Genomic DNA, 27029 nt, shown 5'->3' on the forward strand with positions numbered 1-27029 from the left:
AACCCGTGCTGTGTTGGCGTTGGCCACATGGTGGCGCCATTTGCTCACATTACACCGAAAGACACCTGATGGGTTTCCTACTCTTTGTCTTTGGACGTAAACAACAGAGCACGAGCCCACTGATGAATAAGATGCCATAATTATAAATACACAAAAGTAGAGCCTAAACTATCTATCTACCTATTTTAAAATGTACGGAAAGACTCTCTGGAAAGTGTACATGCCCTTTTAAAATTCTTATTAACGTGACCTATTCTATCATGTGATTTTTTTTTTTTTCTGTGTTGCTGCTGCAACACCCGAATTTCTCCTCTGGGGATCAATAAAGAAATATCTTGTCTTTTGAACTTATTTTTTATTAGACTTTTTCATGCAACATAATATACATAAAATATTAATACATGGAGACATGGTTAAAACTAAACTAAAAAGCCAGAAGCATTGTGTATGGGAATATATGGTGAGGAAAGCAGTGTCAAGTCAATCATGTAAAACTTCAGTCAAAAGGTTTACACATTGCAAGATGTTTGTTTTCAAAGCTGGATAATTTTATTCACACAAATAACAATGTACAATAAATTACAAACATCAGTTTCAGAGGTGAGTCTTCAGTATTAGGAGTTAGGAAAAATAAGTGATTGTGACCATATAGGGATTGTGTATTCAGATGGACAGAGGAAACAGTAGCCGGGCAGTGAAGGCAAAATATTTAACACTCCCTCTGCTGACCAGCTGTGGTCATAGGTCATTAGCTCAGACTCTCCCGTGTTAACAGATGGGACATGATTATAAAGTAAAAATAAATGTCAAATATATTTTTGTCAAAAATGGACTCTAACATAAAAATGTGGTTACTGTCTTGCTGATGAATGTTGAAGTGTTCATCTTTTAATCAGTTATTTGATGCAAAAAAAGAGTGGATGTATCATCTTCATTGACAGCTGAGTTGTGGCTCCTGATTAGCTGAGTAGAGGAACAAAAGCAAAAACTACATCCACTCAATCTGCCAGAACCGTGAGTGTCTGCTCCAAACCCACACAAGAATCTGATCTGTTGAGGAGTGTACCGACCTAAGGGATTATTGAATTTGATCTGTAAGTTAAATGTACTTTTATCTAGCGAAAGGGGCGTGGGATCAATCTCATGGCTCCGAAAGCCTCCTTCTGCATGTCTTGGTTCCAAATCACTTCAGCAGTGCAATATGTCATTGCCCATCATAAGAGCATTTTGGCTTCATTTTTGGACACCTGAAAAAGACGTTGTTGAAGACGTTTTGTCCATAATTATATACAGTCACTGCTCAATAGGTTCAGGTGTGGCCGAGAGGTGCTGTGAAATTTGAGTTAACTGGCATAGTTGAGGTCACAGAGGGCGGAAGTGGCTAAATGAAAAACAGTGCTAACTCTGAGTATTAAAGTCGGTTAAAGACAGAAAATTGAATTAAAAACACAAAAGCAGAGGTTTAGGGGCATGGATGTTGTTCTCTAGATTTTGATCTCAGTGCGGAAGGTCTGTACAAGCTCGTGTTTGGCCGGGTGCCGCCGGGCCTTGACTGTCAGGGTCCCCTCTGCGCCCAGTGATGATGTCACTGAGGTGGGGTCAACATCCTCAGGTAGTTGGCACTTGTGTGTGAAAGTGTTCATCACAGAACCATCTGTGGCCAGCTGTAACAAACAGAATATTAATCAGGATTTCATTTATTGTCACTAACATGCCTCTTAGGAACAGATTGGACAGGGTAACAGGATATTAGTCTCAGTGTTCTGTCGTTGGAAGATTAAAATATTGATCTTGCACCTACATGATTTTTGTAACCATCCCAAAGAAAAGCTCACCTTCTCAGCGTGAACCTCAATCTGGTTGTTGGATGTGGTGACGATGACATCTTCAGGGGAGAAGTCTCGCACGTCAACCGTGAACTGGTACGTATCCCCGAGAGTCTTGATATTTCCAGCGCCACCTAAACGCACATTAACACAACAAAGGCTGTTAGACCCCAGGAGGAAACAGAATCTATCTGTATATCTCTATTCACTCACGTTTCCACAGACTTCTCAGTTAACTCTCACCTTCCAGGTATGATAGAGAGAGAGCGAGCTGATGATTGGAATGACTGCAGTTGGTGTTGTTTTTCAGTTAAGATTGGATACAGACAGATTACAGACTCAGAACAGCTGACTATTGAATAACATACATTTCATTTTAAAATCAAAATTTTTGTTTTTCGTTTTGTTGTGTATCTTCTATAAACTAGCCGTCCAATAGTCACTTCTATTGTGTGGCCTGCCATGTGTTTCACACGTATTGATGAACACATTGGTCTTTTGTCACTGAAGCTCTTTTTACAAAATCGTGATCCCTCTACTAGTTACGTGCATAATGGTGACTTTAAAAAAAAGAAAAAAGATGCTTGATTTTATTTTATTTTTTTTATCATCTTGGGCTACTAAAAAAATCTGAGAAAAAATATCTGCCTCGAGAATAGGTAAATCTATTGTGCAAATTCCCTGATATTTAGTTCAAAAGAGCTCAATTTGGAGTAAAAGAAACAAAACGAGCTAAAAGAAAGAATGAAGAATGAAAGCTAAAAACAGAAACTAAATGTGACTGGTTGTGATTCATAGCTAGAGGATACTGCTGAGCAAGGTGATAATTCTGCTGCTGGTCCTCACTATGAGCGACATCTCCCCATTTTAGATTTGATACATCATTAAATAAAATTATAATAGCAGACTTTATATTAAGCATAACATATGAAATAATATATTGAATCATATATATAATAAGTCTGAGCAGAGGACAAAGAGGAGAACATTCAACAGTTTGATATGACTTTCTGTCAGCACCGACTCTGAGCTCACTGAACAAACGACGTGGTAACACATGACCTCACAGTTGTCGCCAGACCCAAATAAGTGTGTGCATCTGTGTATGCATGAGTGTGTGTGACATACGCAGCTCACTTTGATTTTGTTACATCATTCCAACAGTGTGTGTGTGTGTGTGTGTGTGTGTGTGTTTTGTTTGCACACCGGTCACCGGGAAACCATCTGCTCATTCCTCATGCAGACGTCATTGCAGATACTCTGTGTATGAAGTCACACTGCTGGCAGCTATAGTTAAGCAGTCCCTACTTTCTCTCATGCATGTGTGTGTTTTTGTGTGTATCTAAGTGTGTGTTCCTTTCTTCTCTTATAACTGCACCCACCCTCAGGCTCCTCCACTGCACCCGTGGTTCAAAAACAATTCCCCTCTGCTCCTCACACATGCCCAGCACGGACTCCGAGTCCATTTAAAGTTCACATGTTACACATTCACAGGTCTGTGTGTGTGCCAGCAGTGAACAGATACAAAACAATTCACACCAGCTCCTCACATTACTGAGCCGGAAGATGAACAAGGCGTTTCAAAGTGAAAAATATCTTTTTAATAAAATGCTTCTTTGAAATGCTAATTCCTGGAAAACCTGAAAGAGAAAGCTAAGAAGTTCCTTGGTTTTAACAATACACAGCTCCAACTTTGAGGGTTTTTTTGCTCTTGATCTTTTGTTTTTACACCAGTTATACCATCAAACAACAGCATGGCTATAATCTTTCTTGGAAACACATTTGTCCAAACACATCAACCACACCACAGCTCTTTTGCTTTTTGAACTCAGTCTTGCATTTCTCTCCGTTCTCTGAACTGCCTCAAGCATATTTTGTCATCACTTTATGAAGAAAAAAAAACATACTTTCAACAAACCCCTTCCAAGAAGGACATAAATCCACTTTACAGTCCAGCATGTCATCTCAACCTGCAGTTAAAACCACTTTGTCTACAAAAATGAGTTACAAAGGCTCTCAATTTTCTTCCAACTTACTGGAAAACCCCAAAGCGTCGCTCCCTGGCCCCATGAAGGAGCCAAAGTCCTCAGCGAACAGTCCTCGGCTCTTCTCCATGTATGGGTTACTAGAGGACGAGGAGGAGGATGATGTCTGGTGGAAACTACGCTCCGATCGATAGGCAGATGAGTTGGTCACACTCATGGATGGCTGAAAGTTCTCGGAGAGGCAGAGGAGGAGAGAGAGGGGAGGTGGAGATATTTCTTCTTCTTCTTCTTGTGGCTGCTCTGGGAGTCTTCCAGAGGCTGAAATATAAGAAATAAAACACACAGCTCTTCTGTCTTTCTATTTGTCTTTTCTTGCTCGTCTTATGTAATATCACTTAGAACCCGACTCTCCTGCAGCCTCTCACCCTTATATACACCCTTGTGGTCCCCTGAGTGGGGGGGGGGGGGGGATGTGCACGTGTGTCACAGCTCATTGGGAAAGGGTAACAGTGTTCTATATTTATCATGCGATGCACAAAGTGGTGGAGAGAAAGTTCTGTGGTTGGAAAAAGTTCTGGGCATTGAAGGCCCTTGTGTGAAGAGCAGTGGAGAGAGAGAGGTTTAAAAAGAGAGAGAGGCAGAGGGAGGGGGAGCAGTTGTCATTGTAGACTCATGATCCCTGAAATAGCTCCTCTCATAGTTCTCCCTGTACCTAAGTACCCGGCCACTCTCTTATTGTCCTGCCTTTTTGTGTCTTTTAGAAATGGTATTAAAGCTCATGTCACATAAAGTTTAGCATCTCATTAAGCATTCACAAATATCTGTTGTTTTTATAAAACACAGATGTAATCTCAATAATGTCACCGATCCTTCTCTGAAGCAGCTTTGAAGCCAAACTATGGGAGTTGCCATGTTGGAAATTCTGACTCACATTGACTTTCAGCTGTAGCAACAGGCAAAGAGAAGACGATGAGGCAGGCCTTGAGCCTTCCAGCAAAACAGATACAACGCACTTGTCTGTCAGGTCATCCACGACCCTGCCACTCGAGCCTGAATGTCATTAAAACTGAGTTATAAAACTGTCACCCTTCTTACAGTGTGTGCCAATAGAAACATGAGCAAGTCAGACCAAAATCATTGTTTGTACCAGGATGCAAACTATCTTAAAGTTAGTTTATGCTGTCACGGTGGGCATTTTAAATATGGGATTCACTGAGACTTTTGCAGCCTCAAGTGGACAGTTGAGCAATTGCAGTATTATTCATCTCTGCATTAGCTTAAATTTTCAACACCCAATTAGCCACTGATTAAGTTTTGATTGACAGTTTCAAGGCTCCACCCACTACAGCCGTGTTTATTAGAATTAGCATGTAGCTTGAAACAGTAGCCTACGTTTAACATTTTAGTTTGGAGCAGTTAAGGGTATATAACAGGTTTAGGAGTCAGAAGAAAACTTTTAATAATCTCGGTTCGTCTTTTATGGTGAGTTAGAAAAGGTTTTGTTATTCAAGATTGTCTGTAGGAGGCATAATGTCAAAATAAAAAGGCTACTTTGATTTCAGTTCACAGTTGATTTAATTAAAGTGCCCTCTGTTGTCATGTTTGTACTGAAATTGAATCCACATTTGAGTTTCCCATTAAAAGGCATATCGTCCAGTGTTTTGCACAGCATTGTTTATAATATTTTACTGTTCCTCCAATTTTCAGCTGAATGCCATATCTGATTATTAAATGAGCATAGCAAACATCTGAGGACATTCACACAAAATAATTCTCTGGAAAATGAGGTTTTCTCCTGCTGAGCTGAAAGAGGAGAGGAACGTGAGCTGAGAACTGAAAATGAGCGAGTGGTAGGGTGGGCGGGGGCTTGCTTCTTATCTCACAGGATAAGTTGAGAGCAAAACAAAGATGGAAAGAATGTGCTTCAAAACAAAGCCGTCAGCCGGTGCTGGGGGTTTAGTAGTGACATTGCTTAGTGGCTATAAATATCTGAGTATTGCACATGCAGCCTGTCATGATTAGAACACACAGCTCTCCTCTTATAGTCTGACAGCTCATCCATTAACATCCATGTATGGGCTCACTGACATGTTTGACGTCTGTATTGTGTTTTCAGTAAACAGTATGTTGCCTATTATAATCACATGACCGGTATGTGACATATAAATGTAAACAACAAATTTAACCCCAAACATAATGGCTACCCTGCCTTTGCTATCAGCCTTAAATTGTAATTTAAGACAGTCTCCAGTGAACGGACAAAGGTTGCCGTCTTTTGTTTTGAAGCCGTGTTCGAAAGGTTATTCAGTTTTGCAAATGACACTGCACAACCACACGGTGCTATGTGCTCTCAGTCTTATCAGTTTATTGAGCCCAGCTCCCTGCTGAAGGTCTAAATGCAGCCCAGCAACTCGCCACTTCTCTCTCAGGAAACACACTGAGCTGTTCCACCGCCACAGTTACACTGCTGTGAGTTTTTTTTGTCCATTCATACTAAACTAGGTATTTCATGATCCGTCAGTTCAGCCATTAAGGCGCATCACAGTATACGTTTGAAGGTTCATGCGATGTTCCTGCGATATTGTGTATAATTTCACTTCCTTGGGTTTTAAAAAAAGAAACAATTTAACTTAAATAATGTGAAAGTAAACCTCACCTCTTGATTTATCGTCTTAAAACTTCCTTTTCAATCAAGTAAATGTAGGCAGCTTTATTCCACCAGCTTATGTGTCCTGAATACAGAAATGAAGGGTCAGTTGTGAGGGATTTGTGCAGGGAACCAGTGGGGAGTGGGATGAGCCCAAATGGGTGACCTGACAATGGCTGGATATAAATGACAGGATGTCAGAAGGGGCTGTGATGGGATGGAGACACTGAGATAAAGGAAGGACCAAATGAAAGCACATAGCACATTATTTTATAAAAGTAAAGCAGAAAGCTCCAGTGTTGTAAACTGAAGCCGTTGCAGAAGTGCACAAAACTGCAATTCCTAGAGTGTCCACTTGAGGCTTGCTGCAAAAGCGCGAAGTCACATACTGTACACACCAATTTAAAAGAGTCAATTTGTATTACAGAAACGAACATGTTAACAGTCTGGTGCAAAAGCTGAATTTGATTTGAAGAGCACATTTATTTTTCACCACACTGCCCAGAGCGTGTTTAATTTTTTAACTGCAACCGATGAGCTTCACAAGTAAAAAACCAACCCAGTGATATCGCTGAGAGTATGTCCATGTTTCTATACAGCCTATGGTAAAAGCTGTATATTCAGTAAAAGATTAAAGAGCTTTGTTAAAGTGTAAAAGATTTTTGGGGGAGAATTAATTAAGGTGCATCAAGTAAGAATTTATTGATAGAGCTCACTAAATTACAAATAAAAATAGCCTTTATAAGGTAAAATAAAGACACTAAAGTATTAAAAATAAAACTGATCAATGATGAAAGGTGTGATAATTAATGTGTCTAACAGACAAAGAAATGTGTTTCTGTTGATTACAAAATCATAAATAAATATCATAGAGGACAGACAAAAAAAGGCTCACAACCAGTTTGATCTCCACCTTAATAACTACTGATGGTTCAACGGGGAGGAAGGACGTCACACGGTGAGGAGAGCTAATCACTAATCCACGTTGTACTACCGTTGACATTGAGTCCCCTCCTTACGAGTGTGTGTGTTTGTGTGTGCATTCTGAAACACCTACATAATATGCTGAGAAACACACACACACACACCCAAGCACACACACGTGTTCTGTGTCCTACAGCTGCTACTTTATGTTGCAGACAGAGAAACAAATCACAGTGACTGTTTCTGTGTCTGAGCTGGAAGGTCACCTCGGTGCTGCTAACCATTTATTTACATATATTTGAATACATTTCTTTATTTTGAGTTGTGTAACATAATGTAGTTATGCAGATATTTCTGACATGTCACTAAGTCTGGGGGTCCATTTAGTTCTCTGACCTTTCTGACGCTTCATGCTTTGAAAGTTTCTCTTGACAAATCCATTGATGAAACTTTTCTGCACATAATTATGTGCCAACAGTATTCTGCCTTACTTATAATATCGAGCTTTTTAAATTATTTAATTTAAAAAAGAAATATCAAAGGACCAATATGTAACGTATCTAATGAACTGAACCATAAAATTATCTTACTATACCATCAGATATTAATGAACGCTATCTTGAAGTGTTGGCAACAACACAGCAGCAGCCTGTGTGTCCTCCTTTGAAGTTGAGATTTCTTCCCTGAATGGTCTGCTTTGACCAGGGAAGGTAGGCGGTTTCTACACGGCAAACCAACAGGTGTTGCAGTGATGAAGGTGAGCAAGTGAACTGATTGCAATATAAGTAAGTAAGTAAGTAAGTAAGTAAGTAACGTCTATTTATAGAGCACCTTTCACAGATAAGGATCACAAAGTGCTTTACAACAATAAAAGGCGATTAACAGTTAAAAACAGAAACAGCAAAAACAAACATAATATTTCATATAATATTTAACATATATATATTTATTTGACCTTAAAAGCCTCTGCAATTTTCTTATAAGCTTGACAACATAGAAGTGTGGTAAAACTAGGAGACTCAGGGTACCCCAACATGGTACCCTGAGTGCACATCGACTTTAGGTAGGAGGGTGTGTCAAGAAATGTATTAATATTCAGCTTGGGGATACGAAAGCTGTTATTGTAGTAATTATTTTTTTCTTATCTGAGAAGTTTCTCTGCAGGCTATGGTGAATGTTTTTCAGAGTATGAAGTAAAGTTTTGTTCTGTCTGGTTCTCTGGTCGCCTTCGTGTGCTGTTCCCATGGAAACACATTTTTATACAGAGATAAGCAGTATTTATTCCCACAGTGTAAATGTGTGTGAGTGGCTGACACTCACAGCATACTGATTTTTAAATCTCTGTAATCACAGATTGTAATTGAAAGACTGAAGGGCAGGTGGATCTGCGGAAAATAAACATTAGCAAAGAGCTCAATTGTGTGTGTGTGTGTGTGTGTGTGTGTGTGTGTGTGTGTGTGTGTGTGTGTGTGTGTGTCAGGATTTAAACAATGATTACCTTGACCTTGAGTGATCAAAAGTAAAGCTTGAATGACACTGATTGAAGGAAACCACTCTGATTGACTTATAAGTGTTAGAACAACATGGTAAACATATTTTATGTCTACTCCTGTATGATCCGTGTTTAAAATTTAAAGGACATGTTTCATACTGATAATCTCCTTTTTCGTATTGCAATGCTGAATATATTTTCTTTTTTCTTTCTTCACCACTGCACTATGTTGCATAACCACTGCAGTCAAATCCATATTTTACTTTGTCTTTACATAACATGTTTGGGATTTGGAGTTTTAGACTTTTGATGGAATTTTATTGAATTGTTATCTGAAATTTATGAGCGCTATTAGAAAATGTGTCTCCAGGGCCTAGAAGTTTGTAGACATAGCCAAATCAGTTCGGGAAAGCAGAGATAAATTCAACCTTTGGGACCGTAAATGTCACATTTTAACATATCAAGTCTAACATTTTTCCCAAAAATATATCCCATAAATTATCAATCTATAATCGAATGTGAAGGTGTAGCAGTTTAAGTGTTCATGAAAAGAATTACACTAGATGGGAACAGGTATTAATCCATGAATTGTAGAAGAATAGGTAATCTCAACAAAAGTGTATTAAAAGATGAGTAGCATGAAAATAAAATCTCTCCTGAATTCCTACTCCAAAGACGGATGAAGGGCACTTCACCATGTTCTCCAAAGAGTTAATATTAGCTACCCTTCATCCATGACTGCACTATGCTAATAACTTAACAGAAGCCAATGGTGGTGCAAACACACCTGTAGCACAGACAGACAGATGTATCTATAGACGGAAAGGCTACCTGTGTGTTTTGTGGATTTTGCAATATCTCCTTAAAAAACCTGCTGTGTCTTTTCAGTTTTAAACGCAAATTAAACAAACAGCTCAGACTGAAATGAAGAGTCTGGAAGAGTCTCCTGGGAGTGAGACCGCAGAAAAGAACGAGGACTGGGAGAGAGAAAATCAATCAGAGACATCCCATAATAAGACCCTGCTCCTTCCTGATCGATGGAAACCATGCCGACAGACACGGGCAACTGTCAAAGGTTAGATTCAAGTGGAAAATCATTCAAACGTGATCTATACCGACCTGATCGATGCATCAGAGAGGAGAATGTTTGAAAGTCAATCTGCATTATGGATGTGATATCATATATGAACTTTATGAATGTGCAGCTTTAATCAGAGAAGTCAAAGATAAAAGTTCAAGGACAACATAAGCAATGTGATCAAATGGACGAATGAACAACCTGGTGAAGAAACTGTTTCTTAAAAACTGACTGTTAAAGATTTTACTTTGTTAACACTTCCTGCATATAAGTACGTAATTTAGCGTCTAACTTCATTCTGTCAACATATTCTATATTACTGCATTCTGCTCCGTGTGTGCTTCAATTACAAGGTCATTCCTATTGTTTCTCATTCAGTCAGAGTTGTTAACCATTTGCATCTGACCACATTTCAAATGGAGATCCTTGAACTACGACTTCGCTGTAACATGAGGTCTAATCTCAAGATTTTGCATTAAAGGGGAGCATCTGTCACCGCAGAACAAGAAAGTTAAACCAAAAGTGCTTTGGTTTTTGTTTAAAGTTTGAGTAAAATTGTTCACAAGTGTAAAGCGCCCATTGACTGTAGGAAAAGAACACGTGTGGAGGACAAGGAGCAAGAATAAAATTCCTCATAACCAATCAGCAGTCATCTAATAACGACTCAGCTTTAATTACAACAACAGATAGTCTGCATGCAAGAGCTGATACTCCTTTTGTAGCCTTAGTCTCTAAACTTACATTCTGGCTCCTCAAGTTGCCAGTTTGGCTGTAAACACAGGTTACAGATGGAAAAGAAAGTCATGGCCGACAGACAAGACAGCTTTAAGAGTCCTTCAAGCCTTTTGCTACAAGTTCTTTTTTTGTGTTTCAAATTGTTTCTTTCTCACCAGGTTCTTCATATATGATGAACAAAACAAAAAGTAAAACCTGATTTGTCTCTGTTAAGCACTTTTTGGTGAAGTAAGCAACAATAAGACAGTTAATAAAAATACAACATTAAAAGACTTAGTTCTTGTCAATGGTTGCAGAAGTAAAATTACAGTAACTGTTTTTTTTCTCTTTTTGCCCAAAGAAGAAGGAACTTACACAATGTGTCACCTCTTGAGCTCATGGAGAGAAGAAAAAACACATTGACTTTGAACTTAGAAATTCCTGCAGTTAAAGCTCCTTTGAGGAGTTCTTAGTTTGAAGTTAAACAAACTAAAATGAAACCTTCTGGTGTCTCTATGTGACCTCTGAATAGAAGTACTCTTCTTTTGTCAGATGTTATTCTAAATCCCTGCCACCCTAGTTTCAGTAAGGTGATTACAGACCTTTGAAAACATTTCTGCAGAATAGATTAAGAGTGATTTACATGTTATAAACTTAAAACATAAATGTTTTAAAATCATGAGAGAAAACGGAGCTTACAAAAGAAGAGCTCAGCAAACCCATAGAGCCTATACTTTGTCCACAGTGGGGCGCCAAAAGCATTGTAACCTCAAAGTTCTTCTCAGGAGCCTTTGGACAAAAGCTAGCTGCTGCTGTGTGTCACAAGTTCTGTATTTTAACATCAGTTATTCACTCTACAATCTGATAATATGAAATAAACATAGCTTGCCAATTTAAGCCTCACATGTGTTTTCACAACAAACAGGCCCACCCACTGAGATGGATATGATTTAAACCTTTGTATGCACATTGGATGAGTAGTTTTAGCACTAGCCTCCTTCTGGCTAACATAGCTTTCTCTGGGGCCATTAATGCCTTACATTTTAAAGCAGGGAACATTTTACCAAAGTCAAAATTAAATCGTATTGTTGCTTTAAGAATGAATGGTGAGTATTTAGGTGTAAAATTAAATTTCCTAATTGTTAACTAAAATTAGGATTGAACATTGTTTTGGTAAATTTCATGGGCCTTTCCCATGTGACCCCCCTTATGGGCGGCCTTGACCACAAATGTAAGTTTTGGAAAAGCTGACCTTCATGTTTGTGTCCACAGTGTGTCTGTGGAAGCTGAGCTGTTGTCTGGGATCAGTGTGTAGGATGGAGTGGTACGCCTACGCTGCTCTGGGCATTTTGACTGCAACCCTCAGCTTCTTCATGGACCTCAGTGTAACAAAGCTGCTCAAAAGTACAAATACACACACATATACAGACAGACACACATTTATTTTCAAGTTATGATTGTAAAACTCAGATTGTTGATGTGTGTCTCTCTCACCTTGTAGCTCACCAGTGGTTATATATGAAACTGGAGGGCAACAGTCTGCTGCAATTCTTCTGCTGGACACTTTACCCAGCATGCCTCTGTGCTGTTGCATCATCCTTCTCACACAATATCTGTCCCTTCTCCACAGGTCAGTCCAACAGTTGTGCCAAATAAAGTAAAGTTTTTCGATTAAGTTTGCTATCTGGGAAGTGTGAATGGATTTGCCTTTTCTGAATACATTGCTTTTAAAAATTAGCATAAAGCTACTGTAGCAGCTTTAGAGTTAGATATTATCTTCAGGAATTGGCAGAGCATCAATCATTGAACAATTGTTAGACTAGCTGTGTCATTATGGGCACAAACATGACCCAAAGTGAATGCTTAAAACTGCTGAATGTAAGGACATGAATCCTAGTTAAAAAAAGATGCTGTCCTGCCAGTTTGTGTTGAGGGCCACCTGGACTCAGAATCCGTAACTGCAGGTTTTTGTATGCACCTTTACGCCCTAATGTCCACCAGATTTACCATCCTGTACAAGTGCCATGCCACTTGTTAAGTGCCATGATGCATAATTAAGTAATCAATAAACAACCTATGGAGGAAGACTCAGTGATTTCTAGGGATTTCTATAGCAATGAGCTTTTGGCTCAGTATGATGACTGTGTGAAGCCACAGAGCTTCCCTCAGGATATACAGGTTAGATAAAGGTTTTTGATCATTTCAATATTCTCATGAATAGCTGTTCAGCTTCTCTGAGCCTTGACCCTCAGCCTTAACAAATAAATAAAGGGGCCTGTGACCTTCTGAATCTCAAGCATTCTTAATCCCGCTGTCCAGTTTTGCTCAGGTCAAATTAGTTCTTTATTTAGTTTAACTTTACTCATCTAGTCTGGATCTTACAAGAGATTTTTTCTGAGGTTTTGGGGGCAGAAAGACACATTTCTCATTTTCTCTAAATAGGGTCTGTTAACATTTCTGAGTAGACTGGACATGAGAGCGGAGGAGTTTATGAAGGCTGCATTGCCTTTGATAAAGACATGTGAAGGCAGAGTCACGTATTCCTGAAAGACAAATCTAAGTCGATATTTTCAAATAAAAAAACTGTACTATCTTTTGGATCTTGGATGAGATTTATTTTTATGGTATTCACTCTTATGGATCGAATGTGGATATTTTGGACATTTAGCTATCTTGCTTGACTTTTTGAAGCGACATGGTCATTCCAAAGCACGGCACAAAATACAGAATCATCAGGCGGGTTCCTTCTCCCGTGTCAGACGTGGTTTCTAAGAAAAGATTAGATGAAAAGCTGGATATTGTGATTTTTCTTTCACTCGGTTACCAGCTCTCCAAGCTAAATGGCATTGCAAAAAGTCAACCCTGATTATATCAGTCTCACAGATATTTTTTTACATGATATGACTGAGGAAACATCCGAGCTTACTCTCTGCTTCTACTGCAAAAGAAAAAAAAAAGGCCAAATGAACCCTTGAAGGGGAAATTTGTTTTCATTGATGTGACGAAGTTCCATTAAGCAGCATCCTCCAGCATGAACACAGTGCGTATTTTTATGAAAACAATAACAATTCTAATCAGAACTTAATCATGCCTCACTCTCCACAGGCTCAGGGATCCCGGAGGTGAGGACCATGCTGTCGGGCATTGAAATGCCTCATTATTTGTCTCTCACTAATATGTTTGCCAAGGTGCTCGGCCTCATCTGCACGCTGTCGGCGGGCAGCACTGTTTTCCTGGGCAAAGTGGTGAGAGTGGCTGCAGTAGAATATGAAAGAAACAAGTCTTTTTTTAAAATGAGTTTTGGACACAGCTTTTTTTTCTTTTTCTGAACATCAGGGTCCTTTCGTGCATCTTTCCACCATGCTTGGAGCGTACCTGAGCAACCTGTGCACACTCATACAAGCAAAGAAGAAGGTAAAAACATTGTAAGGTATCTCCAACCTCACATATCAACATTCAAATATTTACCACGAAACATCTCAGCAGTTGCTGTCACTCTTGGAAGCTATTTTTGAAGATGTTCTTTTTCCTAATGAGTCCCCATGCTGTGTGATGAGCTTGAATCTGCCCCTGAAAATGCTGTTAGACTTTCCTTTAAGATTGCCAACACACCCTCCCTTATTCTTGGCACAAAGGACACAGTCCAATGTGAAAAGTGTTTCAGCCTCCATCTGCTGGTGAAGACCATTACATGCGGTTAGAAAGCAGCAGGTACATCTTCAGTCAGGAATACCTTTCAGGAGCGAGAGGTGTACTGAAAGCTCTTCAGTAGGTGCTGTACATACATTATAAATGTGCACACTGTCTCACATTATAAACTTCTACAATACAATGTTTCAATCAGTCAAAGGAGTGAGGACACATCAGCAGATTTTCTTTTGTCAGGATGCAAATGTTAATAATACATGCTTTCTGTTTGTTTCACTACAGAAGATGCTCAATAAACGTTCATATTAAACTCAATCAGGTGACTTCATGTCAAATGATCCAAAGTGGTCAAAATGTTTTAAAATATGATGATGCAGCTTTTAGGAAATGTAAAGACTTCGTTTTTTTAAAAGTGTATCTATCCAATTCTACTTTGACAAACATAGTCCCTTAGGATAGAGGTAAATGTCAATATTATGTCAAAGGGGGCCTAGAAATGCTGGTCATGGGAATTTTCTCCAAACAGATGTAGAGCTTTAAGAATGATATCCATTATTCATGTTATTTCAGCATGTTAAATGTGTGAAAAGAGGCAGCACATTTTAACACATTTCTCTTCTAGGATAAAGCTGACAGACAGATGCTGGTTGTGGCGGCTGCAGTCGGGGTCGCCAGCTGCTTCGGAGCTCCCGTTAGTGGTAAGAGAGAGAAAATCTTCAGCTTTTAGGATCCGTCTTTATGATACATCTCTGCTCGCTCTACGACTGTTTTGCCTCACACTTGTCTGCTCGATGAATATCCGCCTTTGATTTCCCTCTTTCCTTTCACGCTTCCTCCCACTTCTGCACCTCCTTCATGTTTGTATACATCTTTATCTCTCGCCTCATCATCTTTGATCCCATCATTTTTTGCATCCCTGTTGGTGTTAGCATCCAACGTTTTAGCTCCACTTGTTCTCACATATAAACACCATATTCATCAAATACAAAGAAGATTATTTTACCCTTACAATATCTCTAAATAGCATTCCATGCAACAAAATGATACATCTTATTAAGTATAAGGAGTTGTAACTGATAAATCCTTCTGCTGTCATTTTCTGTTGGTCCAACTTGCTGACTCTCATCTCGTTTTTCTCTTCTTCTTTTCCTCCCTCTCTTCTCTGAAGGAGTTTTGTTCAGCGTGGAGGTGATGAGCTCTCACTTCGCCCTGAGGCATTACTTCCCATGTTTCTTCTCCGCCGCCTGCGGGGCCTTGACCTTCCGCCTGTTCTCAGTGTGGAGCGGAGATGTAGGTAATGGAGACCCCCTATCAGAACTCGCCCCCATATGGTCAACATGGAGAAGGGCCACAGATTCAATAACATGTCAATCATATAATTAGGGCACAAACAGTTCCTGCTCCAACATGGCATTATCTATTTTGCAGACAGCAAAGTCAATAAAGCAATGGTGGGCAACCACATAGAATGTCACCAATTGGGTGACCCAGGTTCGGATTCCCCCCCCCCCCCCAAAAAAAAAAAGAAAATCTAGAGTGCATCGTTGGCTTGCATTGTCAAATATATATATATATGTATATATATATATATATATATATATTTGGAATATCATTAGTGACAATGCAGTGCTAATAGTGGATTGAAATCTAGCACTCTGAACGTTGCTTTTTGAAGAACAGTTGAAGTGTGCGGCACATACTACCACTGCACAGCCACATTAAAAAAGAGTTGTCCATGTGACTTTACAAAACTCTCCCTCTGGCGTGTGAGTGATACTAACAGATTCATAATCTAATTACCTGCTTTGGCCAGCATTTAAGCAAAAAGCAGAAACATGTAAGCTGACCGATTTTAGGTTGCAGTCAAGCCTGAAAGTGATAAAACAAGTCGGAAAAAATCCTCTTACTAATTTGAAAGTCTTTGGAAGAAATCGCAGAGATGACTCTGATTTGTCTTTTGCCCACAGAGACTCTTCAAGTTATGTTTAAAACTGATTTCCCCACGTCTTCACCTTTCCACCCGCTGGAGATTCTGCTGTTCGTTCTGCTGGGGTGAGATTATTGTCGTCTTCATGTTCACAGTTGCACCAGTCTTCTTTTTGGTTTTATGTTTTTTAAATTAAGTCTGTTGTTAAGTATTCAAAGTAATACGAGTCTTTGAGTAGTTCTTCCGCGTCACCTCTCTATTCTAATCAGCAATCAGTTTTGTTTTGGATCCCATAACAGTAACGTATTGGCCTTCTGCTCACCTTCACCATCACTCCCCCATGTCTGATGACTTCCTGCAGCCTAAACACTGATTAAAATAAGCTCTTTGTCTGAGTGGCTGTTTGTCTGTTTACAGGCTGCTGTGTGGAGCTGTAAGCTGCTTCTTCCTCTTCCTCCACCGGTGGATCTTGAAACTCACCAAAACAAACCTGTTCTTCATCAAGATGCTGACGACAGAGTGAGAGCTCTCTGCAAAGTGATGCAGGATGAGTCATCTGGCGTGTAACATGGGCTGACACGATAAACAGAGCATGTCTCTCAGAGAGGATTACCCATTTAACATCCTCACACTTTGCAACAACATAAACAACTCTAAAATAGATTATTTATAGCACAACATATAATTAATGATAGTCTGGAGCCTTTCCAAATGTTTAAATGAAAGGACAGAGCAATCCTAGATCTCATTTGATGGTTTTCTCTGTTGGAGTAGAAGCAGATCTAAGTAGAGCAAAACACTAAAAACAGAGAGTCTGGAAGAAGGACAGAGTGACTCTAGTGCTACATATATTGTTCTCCTGAGGTGAACCAAAGCAATCAGCTGATTAAGACCTTTAAAATGTAACCGATAAACCGATTTAAAAAATAACTGAATGATGTTTTTTTCCACACATCATTAAGACTTAAATGGCTGAGTTTACTCTAGCTTCTTCCCAAAGTCCAAAGACATGCTCTTTAGGTTAATGAGTGAATCTGTATTTTCTGTAAGAGTGAGTCTGAGAGTGGATGTTTGTTGGTCTTTATATGAGATTCAGGTTGATTGACCTCGGTGTACCCTGCCTCTCGCAGAAAGACAGCTGGGATAGACTCCAATCTTTCCCCATAAACCCAACCCTATGACCTCTTGTAATCTAAATATTGGATCGAAGGATGATCTAAATGAAAACATCACTGTAACAATGCTGCCTAAATATGGAATTCCTCTCTGCAGGAAGGGTCTTTACTCCGGCATGGTGGTCTTTCTCCTGGCATGTGTGACGTTTCCTAACTCTGTTGGTCACTTTATGTCGTCGAAGGTGAGAATGACTGGAGCTGTAGGCTGTGCAGATACATTTCTGTGTATAGTTGATGTATGTACAGTTGTTACGTTGGAGAAATACTTTCTGTCTCTCGGTCATGAATGAAACATAAAACAACCAAACTGTAAACACAACTTCAGTCAGACAACACTGTTTGAAATAGTTGTAGCAACAGCAGAACATAGTTCGAGTTTGGCATCTCATATCCGACATCATCACACATGTGATTATTTTACCTGCAGGAATTGCGGATAAATGACATAACACCTGTCGGAGGTCGTGGGGGGACTGAAAGGAGCTCTGGACAGTAAAGTATTAACAGGGCAGGAGAGCAGTGGCTGTTCTAGACTCCTTTTACTGAGGAGGCCAGAGTGGCATATTCAACCCAATACAAAGGCAGTGTAGCACGGACTAAGACTCCAGACTTCAGTGTCCTCTAAAATACTCCTGCTATATCTATCAAACCATATTACAAGGCACAGGGGGTAGCCCAAGGGGGGACCAAGCGTAGTGTTACAGGGACACTGGCCCCTGCCGGCCCCTCCCTACAACCATCCATGCAGAAGAGAGAAATCAGTGCAGCTCGAGCGGTATACCTGAATGATCGGAGGCTGGAGGCTGCCGCTTGGCATTCAGCCGTGCTGGCAGAATTCCTTTGTTAGGTCACAATAAAATGAATGTGCTCGAGATGGATCAGCCTCAACCACTGTCTTTCACAGAGCTCATTAGCATGCTAGTTTGAATGCCGACATGCTAAGATAAAATGTTTAAGATAAGCCATGTAAGCATGTGCTGAATCACAGCTTGACACAGCTGAATGCTGACAGAATGACTCAGTTTTGTTGAAAAATTTAATGTGACCCATCTCTCAAGATTTACATAATAAGTAGGAAAAAATTCAGAGCCACAGCCAGGCTACAGTATTCAGAAAAACATCACCAACATGTTGTTTTGTGTGTTTGTGGGATTTTTTGACAAACAGGAAATAGATGAAACAATGCGAGCCTTTTCCCAGCATGTGTTGATCCTGTGCTGTTTGTTTTATTATATTGCTGCAGTAATCTAAGTTGCAGAAATCCTTTCCCCAGCTCTCCACAAAGCAGCTTCTTACCACTTTATTGGATGGCAGGCAGTGGATCTCACAATCCCACAATGCATCTGTTCAGCCTTTGTTAGAGTGGAGCTCAACAGGGAGTCCTGTCTACCTGTCTCTGGCTGTCTTTCTGCTCATGAAGGTATACACACAATGGAAGCTGCTAATTATGGAGTCTTTTATCTGCGCACTGATAACCAGTCTGAATGGTAACATGGCACCGAGCTCAGGCTCCCAATCCTCTTGTTCTTTTGTGTCCCAGCGCCTCATAATTGACGTACAACAATTGACATTTTCAATGAAGGGAAAGCGGGCTAAAGACTGTTTAACCTTTAAGGCTGAAATGTCTTGTGCTATCTGAGGCTCTCTCATGGCAACGCTGCCACTAGACGTCATGTGTATTCCTTGAGATCTCCCCACACACATCTGTTAGACACATTTTGTAGTCCAATCGGACGGACATCATTGCCTTCATTCAAAAAAACAGTTTCCTCACACCTGTGAAAGTTAATCATCTGTAATGCGATGACCTGTGTTAGACACTCACTTTTTTTCTCAATGTGATTCACTCATCATGGAAGTGTTCTTTTCTCACGTTGCAGCCTGCACATGTAAATTGGCATGATTCATTATTTATTTTTGATTCAGATTTGACTCGAGAACATTGCAAACACTCCTGTGTGAACAGATTGACTCATACTGGGCTGCATGTGCTGGTAGAGCTGTTTTGGCAGAGGTTTAAGAGGGTGTGTGTGTGTGTGTGTGTGTGTGTGTCTGTGCGTGTGTTTGTGTGTGTGTGTGTCTGTGTTGTTCCTCAGATGTGGATGTTAGTCCTCGCCTGCACTCTGCCTCTGCCAGCTGGATACTTCATGCCTGTGTTTATTTACGGTAAGGGGAGGGCAATGACTTTATTTTGCAAAACACCTGGATCACAGGTGAGATTGAATGGTGAGAAACTTGTCTTACATCCTGTCACCATTATGCAGATAAACTGCTGATCACAAACTTTTGATGTGTTTCTGTTTCCTAGGTGCAGCTTTGGGTCGTTTGCTTGGAGAAGGAGTCGCTTATGTTTCTTCCACTGGAGCGACTACACACCAGCATTGGGCTTCTATAAATCCTGGGGGCTACGCACTTGCTGGTATACAGATCAATAACGCTTAAGTGTTGATCAATTCAGGACACGCCTTCAAGCTTGCCTAAGCTCAGCAGTGTTAGCATCCCTCTTACATGAACCTTAGCCTGTTGTCAAAATGATGCATTAAGCTTTTGGACAAAACTTCTGGTGTTTTCGCACCGTTTACTTGCTTTCTTAGCTATATGAATAAACATCTAGAAATGGTTATTTATTTTACAAGCAGCATGTTTTCAGAAGAAATAGCTTTATTTTTGTGTGTGAGAATGTAAAACATTTCTAAAACAACATGTTAAATTGATTTATATCCACCACAAAACCACTAAAATGTTGCTTTATATGAACCTAGATTTATTCCACATGTATTATAATGTTACTCAAATACTTATCAACAGCATCAAATAAGAGGTGGCCTTATAAAAATGTATCGGGTTTGATTGAATTTTGGAAAAAATGGAAAAAAAGGACTATCACAAAATGGTTTACATGGTTTTCTGTAGCAGTAGTGTTTTTGTTTTGTAGGTGCAGCGGCCCTCTCCGGGGCTGTCACACACACTCTGTCTCCAGCTCTCCTGGCTGTAGAGTTAACTGGCCAGTTCAGCCACGCTGTTCCTGTCCTCCTCGCCACCGTGTTGGCCAATGCCATAGCTCGCTCAAGAAACCGCCCATCTTTCTATGATGCAATCTCTATCACTAAAAAGCTGCCACACCTCCCCTCTCTGAAGAAAGCATGTCCCCGGTGAGTAAATACAGATATACAGCGTCAGACTGGGGGCGGGTCTACAGGGATTCCTGTTGGGGGGAATCCCCTCAAAAATCCTGAACTGTAGTTCTGCAAAGTTTACATGCAAATTATTAAGATAAGATAATCCTTTGTTCATCTCACAAACAGAGATATTTACAGTACCTTAAATTATGACTTTGAACATGAATCTTAATTTTGTGTCATTAAAACATTCAGCTACTGTTGCCAGGTTAGAAAGTGTAAATAATTGAAACGTATTGGTTTGTGCAAACATCACACTTCAGGCCATCCCTGCATAAGTCAATGTCCCAGTTGGGCCATGAAAAAAGTCTGCACACACCCCTGCTGCACAAGATAGTTTGTGATTAATAATAAGAGCCTTGATGTAAAAAAATGTCATGTTTTTATTTTGAAAACCCCAGACTGTGGTAGTCTTTTAAGTCCTACATTATGACGCATAAAGCATTTTGAAAGCCCCTTCAGCATTCAAATGAGCCATTTCCAATTCAATACATTCAATCATGTGTTGGACTGTGTGCACTCTCTACTTCCGCAGGATTTTTTGGCAGATTGTCTGAAATCGCACAGTTAGACTTCCTTAATCATGAGGCAACATTGAGATGAATGTTTGGATTTTGTGCTTTTAGGCAGCTCAAAATTCTCAGCAGCTAGAGATTGAACAGATTGAAGGACAGTATAAAAAGAGCACGTCTGAAGATTCCCTGGTATGTGATGAACTCAAATCATTCACCCTCATTGAGCCTGTCCTCCATCAACAAACGACTCCACTGGCCATTTGTGCAAGCATCAAATTACAACCCATATTTATGTTTTAGAGTCAAGCGACCTGTAGCAGACGTATAAATAACCTCGATCCGATGAATGTGTGGTCGTCATCGAATGACGTTTGACCCCTAACCCTAACCCAAGTCCAAGTTATCTAACGTTTTTCCCAAAAGAATAGTTAATTACCACTTACCTCGGTAAGCGCATCAAGCAATGTGACGGTGCAGGGTGACGATTTACTTCGCCAGTAGGGGCGCTAATTTAGGAAACGCTGCTATGGGCTATGGGAAACTGAAGAAAACATGATTTAAACTAAAAAAGGCAAAACAAAACTTAGTATTTGAAAACAAAATTAAAAACACAGGGAGCAACGAGGAACAGAAAAACTGCAACACCTGACATGAAACAGGTCACAGCAGACAGGATACCAAAAACAATGAACCCATAGAAACACTGAGACACAGGTGAGACTAATGAGGCAGGTGAGGACAATCAGGATAATCAAGACAGGAGGGAAACAGAGAGGCAGGAAACCAGACAACACTGACGACCAGAACTACAACTTAAAACAGGAAACACTAAAGACTGACCGAAGAAACAAACAAGAGAAAACTGGCAACAACAGGAAACTGATAAAACAGAACTCAAAACACTGAAATAAAACATAGACAAAACCAAACCATGACAAATAATCTTTAATCCAAAAAATATATATATTGCCTTTTAGAGAGAGGAGACCTGCATTTTTTTACTTTGCACTTTACTAAACACATTCAATTATTAGGTTTGTCTTTGTATTGTAGGCACAATCAATAATGCCAGCATTCACCTTTTCTCTCTCAGGACAATAATCAATAGGTGTGAATGAAGAGGTATCAGATCAGATCACATCATACAATCTGCTCTGAGTACATATTTCTTCAAAAAACTGATTGAAGAAAGGTATAGAGGGCATGTCTGAAGATTACACCTCTTGTGCTTCTCTCTGCAGAGCGGTGTCTCAGCAGTCCGCTGAAAAATATAATGAAGCTATGAAATGCTAAGAAGCATAGAGCTATCCTGTGCTGTGAACAATAACTTTTCTGCATGCTGACTTTGTGATCGTATTCAGCATCCCCTTACACTTTTCTTTCTTCTTTATCTGTTCCTCACTACAAGGATGTCAGCACCCAATAATAGACTGAAATCCTCATTTCCCACGGCTCATTGTTGACGGCAGTCAGGCTGATATGGCTTCAAGTATTCCTCCAATAGATAACAGACTCCTGAAGGATTCATCTCATTTTCTTCCTACTATCTTAAACTACTTCATAATGTTATTCCAGAGCCTCTTTGGAATAACACAAGGTTTGAGGAGCTGGTTTGAGGCTCTACCATGTAAGTGTGTTAACCACAGGAGCTGCTGTCTTCTCGCTTTTCATAAACACCAGGAGCAAAAACATGTCAAAACCATTTGTGTCAATCCTGATAAGCAGAAAATAGTTTTGAAAATGCATTAACCTTGGTAAAAGGTTACACCATACAATCTCTCCTCTTTGACTTCTGAATAGTCTTTAAAAAAAAATATTAAACCAGTTGGTCAACAACAGAAAATATGTGGTACTTAATTCAAAAAGTAAGTCCATTTAATTCTGTTCATGGTGTTTTCATTTCTATGCGCTGTGTGGACAAAATTGGTAAGGCTGGTGTAAAGATTTTGATCTGTCCAGAGATTGCACATTAATAAAAGTAAGTTGAAGTTTTTTTCCTTCTTTAAGGCAGACCGTTGTAATACATCTTTATTTTAGTACCTTGATTCAGATGTTCGGAAGTTATTCATTAAACATGCGATATGTAACTCACCTCATGTATAAAATAGGTAGTGTAGTCCAAATTCAAACCACTGGAGAGAGCGGTCTCCCTGCACCCCCTCCTCTCATGTCGCAGACAATGATGCTTCAGTGTTTAGCCACCTCTCTTTAACCTCTTTCTATTTTTCTAAAGCCTCTCCAATATTGATCGTAGTTTGAGCACGTTTCTGCTCGTGGAGCTTATTAGCGACCTGAATAGGCTTTTTAGGATGGTTATAGAATCAGTTCTATCTGAACCGGTTCACTTGCTCGCTTCCATCGCTGCAACACAATGCTGTTGGTTTGCTTTACAAATACAAAAAAATCTAGACCAGGATCTAAACTTAGGAGGATGCCATACTGGCTGCTGCACTTCCACATAACATGTTTCCTTCATGTTTGATGATAGAGTAAGCTCACTTTATCATTTCATTCAGTAAGTATCTTACATATTGGACCTTTAATAATACATTCATGTTGTCTTTCGCCAAAATGAATGTAATGTTACAAGACAGTGACTGTTCACATCGTTATTCACTGTGACCTCTATCAGCAGCAAACAGCAACACGTCCTGATGTTTGTCCTGAAACAGGCACAGAACAGGTCTGTTTCAGAGGAAATGTTATTTTCAGGATCTGTTTTGAATCCTTTAAATCCTGTAATTTGCTCAAATTGTTGACGACTGTGTCTCTCGCTCAATTCATTGTTCTTCTGCAGTCAAATATTTTGGATTTACCTCTTTTCTGATAATATCCTGAGACAGAGATTTATCATGAATGTTCAATCTTTTTGGTCTGTCAATTCTATTTACTTTTTCTTTTTGTCAATAGTGTTTGCTGTTTTCTTCTCTTTTCTGATTCTGCTCTGTACATGACTGCTTAGTTTGCCTCAATGCTGTTCACAGTGCATAGATAAAATCTTTTAAGTGATGTTCTTTTCTTGGTTTTGTGTGCCACATAGTGCCATTAGAATTAAATAAAAACTGTATCATTATCAGCTAAAGTCTCCTCATACTAGGTTTAACTGCAGCCCAGTTTATGAGATTTACTTCCTTTGCAGGCTTCCCCTCACGTCCATCAGTCAGGTTTTGAGAGTGAAACCTGTGCAGCTTCAAAAAGCAGCAGAGCCAGTGGCAGTTCAGCATGCTGTCAACACCTGCACGGATGAGCAAATCCCTGTGGTGGAGTCACACGGTATGCAGGCAAAAATATTAGATTTTTGAATGTTTTAACCCAGTCTTCTCTGAACAACATATGTTTGACAGCAAATGATATCGTGACAGCAGGATCCTTGAGACATCCTGTGACACGTGCTGGTGCTGCACACAATCATAACCCCACATAGACTCCGAAAATTAAAGAGGGCAATAATGAGAGAAATGATGAAAATTGTCAAAAATTGCAGCAGTTCAGAGGTCTGAAAGTGCCCCAATAAGGAGCAGCCAAGTGTGAGAAAATGTTCAATTGACCAGCTGACTCTTTCAGTAATCACATGGGGGAATTTTTCTGTCTGAAAATCGGCGACTCACAGCCCCACACTACGATCTAAACTGTAGCACCATCTGAGGCAAGGAAAATTGATTCCCTCTCCTCCCTTCTGTTGAAGAGTCGCAGGTTCTGCTGGGGTTTGTTCTCCGATCAGAGCTGATGACATCCCTGCGTCACTGGAGGACCAAGGTAAAAAAACAAAAAAAAACCAGGATGGGGTCAGACAGGGAGCTACAGGCTTCAGAAGAAAGGAGAGGAGAGATACTTTTTTGAAAAACTGGTCATGTCTTTACAATCCATTTGACATTGACTGAATGATGAACAGAAACACAAAACAGAGGCTGGGAGCAGGCTGTACAGGCAGCACTCTGGCTAATGTGAAAGCCTCTTTAATGACAACAAAGAAAAGAGAGAGGAGATGAAAATCTAAAATGGTTTTAGAAAACAGCGTTATTTGATTCAAGTGTTGTCTGAGGATACAGTACAATAGAGAAAGAATGAGCATGTATTCATTTCAGTTCTGTTGATTCAGACCAAAAACTCATTTGTAATTAGTCTTTTAATACTGAAAGCTGCGTATTATAAAGGAATATATTTATGCTGTCCTGTTTAGACTCCAGAGAAACATCTGGATGAGGTCTGCAGCATATACCCGACATCCGTCCTGCTGTCACCTCAAAATACCGTTCAGGAGGTAGGAGGACTTTTGTCAAACAGCAAACAGGCACAGTTGGGGGCGGGGGAGGCAAATTAGCCAAAATTCCTTCAAACCCACTTCCCTTTGTGTCCTCCCAGGCTCACAGCATCCTGAATTTGCTCCGAGCTCACACCTTGTTTGTCGCAGACAGGGGGAAGCTGGTCGGGGTCATCACATGGCCGGAGGTAACAAGTGTGTGAGTGTAGTTTGTGTATGCACTCACAAATACTTACAAAGATCATCTGCAATATTTTTTGTTAAACTTATTTCAGCTTGATTCGTTGATGCGGCTTTAGTCCAATCCAAATGCATTTTACAAACAGGACTTCGTCCCTGCAGATCTGTTAACATTATGCAGACTGTGGGAGGCAAAATGACTACTTAAAGATTCAAAGCCGTGTCTCTCTTTTCTCTCCCCTCTCTGCTATTTTCTGTCTTTATCTCCTCCTCCTCTTCCCCAGATGACGGGAATATTAGAGGACTTAGCCAAAGAAATCTAAGCAGGAGACACACAGGAAATAAGCTCATGCCTTGACCTTAGCACGGATCCATCTCTGTCGGATTAGCCTGTATTTAATAATGATACGGCTTCTTCACTGCCAAAGGATAACCATGTTTGCACATAAACAAAACGGCCATCCATTGGAGACTCCTACAATAAACATTTATCAGAGATTAGTATAATTAGCAGGATCTTTTTCCCCAGAGGAGATAACACATTATCATTCCTATCTCATTCGCCGATCTGAACTTGGTTACAGAGTTTTTACGATTGTGTCTTCAAAGAATTATCTCAAGACAGGATGAAAATAAAAACAAATCAGGATGACAGCATCTCATGACAGGACGAAAACAACAGCTCGACAAACAGTTTAAACAACAGTTACTGAGTTACTCCAAAGAGGTGCACAAGTTAAAAACAGATTTCTGACATGCCCTTGAGATAAGATATTAAAGATAAGGAACCAAGGTTGTTTTTTTGTTTTTTTGTATGGGGGAGGGGTTGGGCTTCCTAGGTCACCTTGTTCCGGGCATCTTTTCCACCCTTTTGTTGATATTGTGATTGTGTTGAACTGCAATGATTTAAAGGCCAATATTATTCTCATTTTAGTATCATACAGCAGACTCTGTGGCCACCTCCTCTGACAGAACGGTGTTCTGCTCTGAGGTGCATCAGGTGTTACTAATCAGATCAGGAAGATTTCAGGGGAAGTCCTCCTCTAATTTATCAGAATTTTTCAGGAGTGTGGCTTTAAAAAAACAGCCTTTCAATTTGAGACATCAAGCTGAAACACCATCCCAACTTTTATTTAATACAATCCTCTTTTTCTGAAGACACTTTTCTTTAAAGAAAGCAGAACTACTTCAGTTGTTGTTGTTTCACTGCAGAAATAATAAGCGCTCAAATCAGTTGATTGTCCTGCTCAAGGGTTTTGTTTGGTGCCTGAAGGCTTTTGTCGAATCTTTGTTGCCATTGATTGGGCAACCTACAGAGATGCACAAAGGAAACAAAAGTGAGACTTGTGACACAGCACAGCTTTCAAAGCCCTGAAGCAACGCCCACACCTTTCTCTAAGATTCAGCCATGCTAACACACATGCAGAATGTACTGTACACACGACCACACACGGCACCATGTGTCCTCCTCCTGCTCT

The 27029-nt window shown here is 40.0% G+C and overlaps 2 protein-coding genes across 4 annotated transcripts; one reads left to right on the plus strand and one right to left on the minus strand.

Moving 5' to 3' along the window:
- Nucleotides 1-526: 526 nt before the first annotated feature.
- Nucleotides 527-21654, minus strand: hspb7 (heat shock protein family, member 7 (cardiovascular)). 3 transcript variants are annotated; one of them, XM_079359723.1, is made up of 5 exons: nucleotides 12173-12226; nucleotides 11919-12060; nucleotides 3863-4129; nucleotides 1836-1960; nucleotides 527-1664 (listed from the first exon to the last, which is right to left on the minus strand). In XM_079359723.1, exons 3-5 carry the CDS (start codon nucleotides 4026-4028, stop codon nucleotides 1485-1487), a joined length of 471 nt encoding a protein of 156 aa, XP_079215849.1. In that variant the 5' UTR covers nucleotides 4029-4129; nucleotides 11919-12060; nucleotides 12173-12226; the 3' UTR covers nucleotides 527-1484. The 3 variants fall into 3 exon arrangements, with proteins under 3 accessions (XP_079215849.1, XP_079215848.1, XP_079215850.1); XM_079359722.1 differs by lacking the exons at nucleotides 11919-12060; nucleotides 12173-12226 and adding an exon at nucleotides 21554-21654; XM_079359724.1 differs by lacking the exons at nucleotides 11919-12060; nucleotides 12173-12226 and adding an exon at nucleotides 4743-4760.
- On the plus strand, nucleotides 11925-26512 carry clcnk (chloride channel K). Its single transcript, XM_079359721.1, has 18 exons — nucleotides 11925-12070; nucleotides 12168-12296; nucleotides 13772-13911; nucleotides 14003-14080; nucleotides 14937-15012; nucleotides 15483-15608; nucleotides 16282-16366; nucleotides 16659-16760; nucleotides 17514-17598; nucleotides 18690-18836; nucleotides 19513-19582; nucleotides 19725-19835; nucleotides 20352-20568; nucleotides 24250-24383; nucleotides 24796-24866; nucleotides 25291-25371; nucleotides 25473-25559; nucleotides 25836-26512. The coding sequence occupies exons 1-18, from the start codon at nucleotides 11983-11985 to the stop codon at nucleotides 25872-25874; spliced, it is 1866 nt and encodes a 621-aa protein (XP_079215847.1). The 5' UTR covers nucleotides 11925-11982; the 3' UTR covers nucleotides 25875-26512.
- Nucleotides 26513-27029: the final 517 nt, after the last annotated feature.

This window comes from Symphodus melops, assembly GCF_947650265.1.
Source record: "Symphodus melops genome assembly, chromosome: 13".
Taxonomy (NCBI): Eukaryota; Metazoa; Chordata; class Actinopteri; order Labriformes; family Labridae; genus Symphodus; species Symphodus melops.